This window comes from Syzygium oleosum, unplaced genomic scaffold (assembly GCF_021117445.2).
Source record: "Syzygium oleosum isolate NSW1041296 unplaced genomic scaffold, Sole_v2.1 Sole_v2.02, whole genome shotgun sequence".
NCBI classification, from domain to species: Eukaryota; Viridiplantae; Streptophyta; class Magnoliopsida; order Myrtales; family Myrtaceae; genus Syzygium; species Syzygium oleosum.
The window spans coordinates 16723012-16731751 of NW_026607486.1; the positions used below are offsets into that span (position 1 = coordinate 16723012).

The following is an 8740-nucleotide window of genomic DNA, read 5'->3' on the forward strand; positions in this document are numbered from 1 at the left end:
ATTTAAATGGGTCCAAGAAATAAATGGCTAAGTATAAATGGGTTGGAATCTGACTCGTGTTGAGCCTATTTTGGTTACAACATAATCAGCCATTGATAATATTTTTCGGTGTTTGACCGAAATCTAAAATTGAGTTATAAATTATTTTCTGTCGTTTAAAGAGGGAAACCCGCTTTCACTTTCCTAAATAGACAAGTACTATTCGAGCGCTAGTGATTTCGGCAGAGACAACTGGGGAAATGAGCCTAGGTCCATAGAAGTCGGCCTCGGGACCCCTCGATTGACCCAAGCCTAAGTGTCGAGGATCGGATCACTAGTACCGAGGTCCTGGGCTCGGCCTTGATGGACTTAGGCTCGGGTGCCGAGGTCCTAGGCATGAGCGCCGAGGTCTCAAGCCCTGCCTCAATTAACCAAGGCCTAAGCACCAAGGACCTGAGACCAGGCGCGAAGAAACCGAGCACGAGCATTAGAGTCCCAGGCCCAACCTCTACGGACCCAATCCAACCTCGATGAACCCAAGCCTAGGCGTAGGGGAGCCGAGGCAAGGGCACCGGAGTCTCAAACTCGACCTCTATAGACCTGAGTCTTGCCTCGATGGACCCATTCTTCAAAGGCAATAATTGAGGAGAAAAATTGCTAATATTGAATCCTGGGTTGGATCAAGTCACGTATGAGTCGCCAAGATCCTTTTGTATAAATTGGGATCAATTTGGATTGGACCATCTTCAATCCGATCTACCCTTTTGACGGGCCTACGTGACACCAAGAACAAAGTGGATTATGGATTTGCCAGAGCATTATTCATTTGCTTGTGGGCCGTGCCATACTTCAAAAGGATTGACCGAAGCACAAATTGTTGGGTGCCAATCACCCAAACTAGAAAACTCTACATGATTAGCTGACAGGACCATAGATTTTGCTGGAAACAACCATGGGCTTGAGTGAAGGGTATCTGGGGCGAGACTTGCCCAGAAGCTAGTCAATATGGACCGGATCATTCACAACCTATGTAGGTTTTGTTAAAGATATTTGTGATGATTGCACATGGTATGGTATTAACTCGAAAACCATTCAGCTTATAATGACCGTTGACAGGTGTTTTCTAAAAAGTACCAACGAAACACCTTCAAAACGTGAATTGACGAGTGAATCAACAAAGGTTGTAAAATGTCCTATGTTGATTCTCGAACAAGAAACGTAAATGACGAGAAAATTAAAAGTACTAAAACTAGAGACAATTATGTATAGTCGTGTAAAAGGTAGTGGATGTAAATTTGAACACCATTTGTTTTTTGATTGATTGACAGTCCTTTCTACAAACTACAATTCAGGTATTTATACCTACTACTGACACTTAACAACTGTTACAAAGAAATCAAATACATCATATATTACTTCTACAATTCAGCAATTTCTATTTACAAACGATTACTCGGTAATAACCAACTCCGCTACTTGACAAGTGCTTTTTGTCCACTCTTTCGCGATTGTGGTCTCCAGTTGCTTTTGGAATCTTTGGTTCCACTACTTGACAATTGCGTTGAATTTCCCATTTTACGAATATCTCTCCGACAATTGTATTCGAAATTATCGACTCCAACACTTGGATAATTTCTTCATCCTTACTACATTGACAATTACGTCAATCGTAGCCTTTTGTCACTTGAATTGACCTCCACTTCTTGACATTCTATTCCTTGATTTGGCTACTTTCACATATACCCTCAGTCGGCTAAAACGAGTTTCCTTGTCGACTAACTGAATTTGCCGATTAGGAGCTCTCAACACTAAGCCTATTTTTTTTATCTGCCACATTTTGCTCGGTCTCTTCCAGTCCGAGTCGAGGTCGAAGACTCGGGCATTTTTTGGTGTCAAGACACATGAATGTCCCACAAGATGTAACTAGCAAAGGACGTCGAACTTCCCATGTGGTAGACATAGGAATCATAGACAATGATGTTAGTCCCGCTTTCTTCTTTGCAAACTCATATAACCCCATGTTACTTTCAAACTCAAATCAATTAAATCACCAGCACGTGCCTTCACTAACTTGCATTCAAACAAGGACCGAATTGTGCCAAACTTGGGTCAGAATCTCCTCAAAGAAAATTATTATAAAAGCCAACCCAAGAGGGGATAATACATTATAGTCAGATATCCTTGACACCCACTCTTGAGCCAACGGTGACAGTGAGTGGCTTGAGTGGGTCTTACCGGGGCATGGCCATCACTTTTGCTTCAGAATCCAGATTAGGCGTTCCACAAGGGGACAACCAGACCAGTTCTGGTCCCATTTTGTCCTCTCAAATCTTTTTGCTCATGTGGGTCTCTCTACTCGTTAGCATCATTCGATGCTTTCATTACAAGACATTTAAGGCTGTACCCACCACGAACCCACTTGACACTGACAAGGGTCAAGAAGAGAAGGTAGGAAACAATATTTATGCAACTCCGAGCAAAAAAGATCAGGTTGCCACGTTCACTTGCCATTTTCCAGACCCACTTTTCTCTGTCCATAGCCAGCACTTTCCTCATCTGCTCCATCATTCCTTCTCACCATTTCTAGCCCAAATTGGAGGAAATTGTGACCACCTTGACACAGAGTCCTCGTCTGCTGAGAAATTGACTGTTAGGTGGAGAACCTTCACCAAACCTGAAAAAGCGCAATCAACTTCTTTTAACGCTTGGGATAAATCTCGGCTGCTATGGATTAGAATTTACAACTGGCCAGGTTTTTGGTGCTGCTAGACGACAACAGATCAGCCTGCGCGTCGGGATCAATGCAAGCTAAGCATTATTACCGATATAATGAAACATCGATATTGGGTCGATGCATTGGATCTCGAGTGATCCATTCGTACTGTCATAACTACATCGATGAGCTTTCCTCGGATGCTATTACTAGGGGTGAGCGGTTTCCGATCCGGTCCGATCCAACCCAAGAATCGAGAACCAGATCGGGAGAATCGATTTCCAGTTTCTAGGATTAGAGATTGGAGACCGAACCGGCTAGTTTTGGAACCGTGGATCGGTCCGATCCGGTTCGATTCTAATAGGATTAATATTAAATATTATTTGTGAACCAGGAAACGATTGTTCCGTTCTTTCCTTTGTAATTCTGATTTGATCCCATAAAGCCATGGAAAAAATTGGAAAATATATATTATATGACAAAATTGAACAATCAGTTCCAATGGAACCAATATTAAATAATTTTCATATATATATAAATTAGAAAAATATATATTTATCGGTCCAATTCCCACCCTAGAATCGGGAACCGGACCGCCCGAAAACCGGTTCCACTTTTAGGAACTGGGAACCGGACCGATATTCCCTGAGAACCGGACCAAATCGGTCGGTCCGGTCGGGTCCGGTCCTGGTTTGGGCGGTCCATCTTGCTCACCCCTAGCTATTACCGAGCTCCAAGCCTCCCAATATCACCCAATAAAATGGGATAATCCTTGAATTTTGATCTAATATACAATATAATCCTAATATTGTCCTTGGACTTTCAATCTGCTCAACGTGATCCATGAGCTATTGGTAAATTTTCAATGTGATCCTTCCATTTGTGTCATGTTCACATAGTCTAGAGATTAAATTAAATATTTACCAATAGTTTAGAGACTATATTGAACAAATTAAAGTTCAGCTATGACATTGCACATTACAGCAAAATTCGAAGATCGCATTGAACAAAATATAAGTATAGGAACAACATTACACATCGGACCAAAGTTCATTGACCATTTTTGTTATTTTCCCAAAATTATTTAGCGTGCTCGGCTGGAAGATCAATATTTTAAAGTACATATACTTGTTCTGATTGTTAGACATGTTATTGCTGACTCCATCACAAGCTTTAACTAGAGATAAAACAAGCAGGAAATTCCACTTCTGTTGGCAGTTTCCAAATGGGAAGAAGAGAAAAGGGCAAGAATTCAACAGAGTGACATGTTTGACCGCCCCACCTAGTTGAAAAGCCAATCCAATCCCGTATTTAAAAACCAGAACAACTCTTTAATGGGTCCCCAACATGTGATGATCCCTCGGTTGGTTAGTCTCAGTAATATCTTTCTTCCCTTGCTGTGTCAGCATCGATGGAGTTTTCTTGGCAATCCTTCGCTCCTGAACAGTGGAATTGAACAACCATGACGCCTTGCCTGCACATATAAACAAACACTGGAGTCCCTTTCAGCATTGGTAGTATCACTTGGAAAACAAACCGCTTCATCACTGGTGGATTTGAGGCGATAAGAGAATGCGCTTTGAGATGGCATAATAAAATCGCATGTCCAGCCGGATGAAAGATGCAATGGAAAGGAGATAAACGTCAACACGACCTATAAGTAGCCGATTCGATTTCGGCTTCCGCCGGACCATCCTGCAGGCGGAGAGAACAAAGATGCCCACCATCGTTTTTTTTTTTGTGTTATTTATGTAAGGCTCGAGTCATTTCAGGATGGGAGCCTCTTCAGAAGAAACCACTCCTAGAAACAAAAAAAACATGCATGCAAATTGAGACACGGGTGAGTAAAACGTGCAGAAACCAGGAGAGGAAAAGAAAGAACCTGGGCAGTGCTCCATAACAAGATAAGAGCTTATAAGGTAGACGCCTGATCTGCGAGATTAACAAAGCTCGGGTACCAAAACTCTTCCACATTCGAAAAAATGTGAGTATGTGTAACCATGGAGCCTGACAACAGCACAACTGTCCGTAACATAACTGGAAGAATGACGAGCAAGAAATCCATCAGATCAACCCTCTTGCTACTTATAGGAAACAAACTACGGAAAACCATCCGATGTTTCACACTGCGACAGCATTTCGACAATGGAAATCCGACGACGCGACAATTGAAATGCAACGCAAAAGCAACAAATCACAACACCACCAGTATAGTGTGACATTTGCCAATCAACCAGAAACTTATTTAAGCTCGAAGAAAATGGAAAGATGAGCACGTATCAGCCACATTCGGTGTATTATTACACTCAACAGCTCTAATGAAACAAGATAAAAACTTACTAAACATCTTTTTCTTATATTCATTCCACAAATTATTTATCGAACAAAGTCCATGAGTGAGAGTTAAAAACAAGAAACGAACTCAGAAAAAAGAGAAAAAATACAACCAATTGTACCCAGCTTGCACTTGGCCGATGCCAAGAATATTTACAGCACCTCGTCCTACTGATGCTCAAACTAAACCCCCTCATGCAGATCACAAAGCAATCTAATCCTACTGACAACCCTCCACTTCCACAAACCTACGTCCTGGGAAGGATTCTCTTCCATCGGTACATATTACTAACTTGTAAGTCTCAAAACTGGCAAGAAGTCCCAAGCCTCTGCCTCTGCCTCTGGCCTAAGGTAGCGGACTTCCTGTTATCGAATGCTGGACGCAGCAGCTCCTGGAACTTCTCCAGGAACAGAACCCATTCATCCTCACTCATGTCTGCAAGATTCACAAAGCTCACACTTGCAGGAAGCAGCTCATTTGCACTTCTGTGCCCAGATGATGAATGAGCCACAGGGCCATCTTCCTGCACCATACCAGAATATTTGGGTTGCTTTGGACTCTTCTTACCCAAGACAGTGTTTTTAAGGGACATGGAAAGTTTTGACACCGAGGGAATCCTCTCAAATGCCTGGCCCCCAGCAACATCCTCTCCCTTCTTCTCTTCTTCATCTTCACTCTCTTCTTCCTCCTCACTTCCCTCCTCCAGTCTAGAGAGAGGATTCCGGCCACTACTACCTATTCCGAAATCATCCAGTCTAGAGAAAGGTGCTCTATACATTAAATCATCCATGGTCATCTTTGGCATGAAGCCCGACTCGGCATCCTCACAGTCAATATCAAATTGAAACTCATCGTCTCCCAGGTCTGCCTTGGGGGACAAAACATCCCTATCAGCTATAGACCTTCTCGCCTCAATGCACACGACCTCCAGTTCACTTGGTTCTTCCTCACCACTGCGAAATTCTCTGCTCATCATTTCACCAATTTCAGCAAGACAGAGGCCATATGCGGCGGCTCTCTTCAGGAAAATGGTGCAGAGGGTCAGCACACGGAGACAAGCTTCTCGGATCACGGGAAGCACCTCGCGCAGCATTTTCCAATCCTCTTTATAGTCCAGCTTTTCTATATACTTCAATTCAACCTCGGAAAAAGGAATTGAAGCCTGAGGCCAATGAATCCACTCAAAGTATGGGTCCTCCAGAGTTTCTGGCAGGCATAGGCCATGATCGATAGGAATCAGTTCCACCTGACCAAAACTTCCCATGCTGTCAAGTTTCCTTACCAAGAGGTTCCCAGCATGCCTGTCCGTGTTGAAAATTCTAATGTCCAATATTCCAATTTGATGCACAGCAGAAACAGGGAAGCTTGAGGTCCCATGATCACTGGCATCAAAATCATGAGGCATGAACTGCTGAAAAGATGCTATCTTGCTGACCGGCTTCTTTTTATTTGGCTTGTCGGGATTCACTCCATCGTTAATATTGAACATAGAGTGAGTGATCTTCACCAGAGCAGTTGGAGGCACATTAGCAAAATGTTCAGAGTCCAGAAGATAAGCTGCAACCTCTCTGATCCCTGTTTCTCCAACTCGCACAGATCTCTTCAAGCCCGGTTGTCCTAGAGCTTTGCCGACAAAGCCTTTAGGATTATTGGGGGCAAATGGTTCTTCATCAGTCGGCTTTATAATAGCAACACAATCACCTCTACTGTTTCGGAAATAGTATGCACCCCCAAGACCACTGCGAACAGGAATTGGATCAACTCCATTCTTGATCGCCTTCACAACTTCCTTCACCAATTGCTTGATTCTCTCACATGGATCTGACCGGCCAAGTATTTCTATCGGGCCACTCTTATCTCTTTGCTGGCTGTCCCTCCCGGTTGGCGAAAGACAAGGTGTCGAAGAGCTCCTTTGAAGAAAATTCCGTGTAAGGAGAAGTGGGGAATCGTTTAGGACATCACTGAGATCATTTTTCAGTACCTTGTCCCCAAAAGTCAAAGAGCTCTGTTCTATCGGCAAATTAAGAGCGAGCTGCAACCGCCTTTTCACAGTGTGGGCGTTGTCACTGCGATCTAGCTCCATACCCAACACGCAGCCCTTTTCAGTCTGCACGAAAACGCGTCTCCTCGCAGTAAGTTGCTTCCCCTCATTTCCGTTAGTCCCGAGGTACTCCCTGCTAAGAGGGCTCTTGAAAATAGGAAGTCTCCTCGCAGTAGGTTGCTTCCCCTCATTTCTGTTAGTCCCGTGGTACTCCCTGCTAAGAGGGCTCTTGAAAATAGACAAGGCCATCTGAGTCTGGACAGGGCTGTCTAACTCAGGAGACATGAAATGGAGAGGGAGAGCTCGAGCTTTCGCAGCCAGCAACGGGGGCGGCAGCTGAAGAGCAATTCCCCCCCAAGATTGCGCCGAACTGCAACACCGGCGACGAGCGGATACACTAAAGGCGACGCGAGTATCATCAATCGGCGAATCCAAAATCAGATCCCATCAACAATCTACGGAAACCACGATCGCGGCAAGGTTATGGCAGCGGGGGAGATAACGGAGGCTGCCAGCCCGACGCGAATCGCTGCTACATACGGCGCGCCATCTCGCAAAAGCCCCCAATAGAAAGGGAAGGAAATCTGCACGACACGAGACGAACGAACGGTCATTCAGATGGAACACGAAGCATCTCGACCCGCTCCTAAGCGAATCCGCGGCCGAGAGTCTCGCCCACCAAGCGGCTAAAAATGCATGATCTGGACGCACGGGTTTCAGAGAACACAGCAGAGCGCGTGAACAGCGAGCAGGTAACATTTCCACCGCATCGGTTACACACCAGTTCACACTTCAGGAAAAAGCAGTAACCGCAGCATTCCCGCCTCGCCGGTTCGTCAATGCGGCAAGGCGCGATAGAAACACTTGCACGGCAAAAAAGAAACGCACCAAAGCAGACAAAGCAAGCGGTCCGGAACACGGCAGGCCGAAGCGCGGATTCAAGATGCCGATCGCCTCACGCTACCGGCACCCCGCACCAACATTCGACCGGGCAGATTCCGAGAGCGCGAGCTCGCACCGGACAAGAACAACAAACGGATGCATCGAATCGAGGTCGGCGGGCGACACTCACCAGATCATGAAGATCCCAATCGGAACCAGCTGCGGGGAGGGAGCTCGGGAGGGCTCCCGGCGGCGAAATGGGATCGGCCCGGGCCACCAGCAGGCGGCGGCGGCGGCCGGCGGGGAGCGGGAAGAGGAGGAGGGAGAGGACGAACGACGCCGGAGCCGGAGCCGGAACCGGCGGCGGATGCGATGCTTTGTCCCAACGAAGCGCACCAGAAGCAGGACAAAACCCTCTTTTCCTCTTCGCGCTCTGCCTTCCGTCCTTGCTTCCTTCCTTGCCTCCTTCCTTCTTCAGCCTTTTGCGCTCTCTCTCTCTCTCTCTCTATCTCGCTCGCCCTGTGGGAGCAGGGGAGAACGTTAACTTAACGCGGATCGGACCCATCTGGTTACGATTTAACCCGACCCCGGTTAGCCGATCGCACCATTTCCTCCCTCGTTCGCTCGCTCGCTCGCGCGAGATTCGAAGGGTCTAGAACGCGTGAGCGGAGCCGCTGGATGGGAGGCAGCCGTAAGAGAATCTGGGACGTTGGAATTCCAGTTTCTTTTTTTTTTTTTCTTTTTTTCCCTTTCTTCTTTTTGGGGTCCCGGTCTTTTTTGGCCCCCCGAT

General features: G+C 45.9%; 1 protein-coding gene across 1 annotated transcript; it reads right to left on the reverse strand.

Annotated features, from left to right (window-relative positions):
- Window positions 1–5028: 5028 nt before the first annotated feature.
- LOC115665573 (phosphatidylinositol 4-kinase gamma 7-like) lies at window positions 5029–8255 on the reverse strand. Its single transcript, XM_056308604.1, has 2 exons — window positions 8141–8255; window positions 5029–7652 (listed from the first exon to the last, which is right to left on the reverse strand). Exon 2 carries the CDS (start codon window positions 7351–7353, stop codon window positions 5329–5331), a length of 2025 nt encoding a protein of 674 aa, XP_056164579.1. The 5' UTR covers window positions 7354–7652; window positions 8141–8255; the 3' UTR covers window positions 5029–5328.
- Window positions 8256–8740: the final 485 nt, after the last annotated feature.

Bases quoted from the DNA above. Each gene is read 5' to 3' on its own strand.
- LOC115665573 (XM_056308604.1), bottom strand. From the start codon at position 7,353: ATGTCTCCTGAGTTAGACAGCCCTGTCCAGACTCAGATGGCCTTGTCT.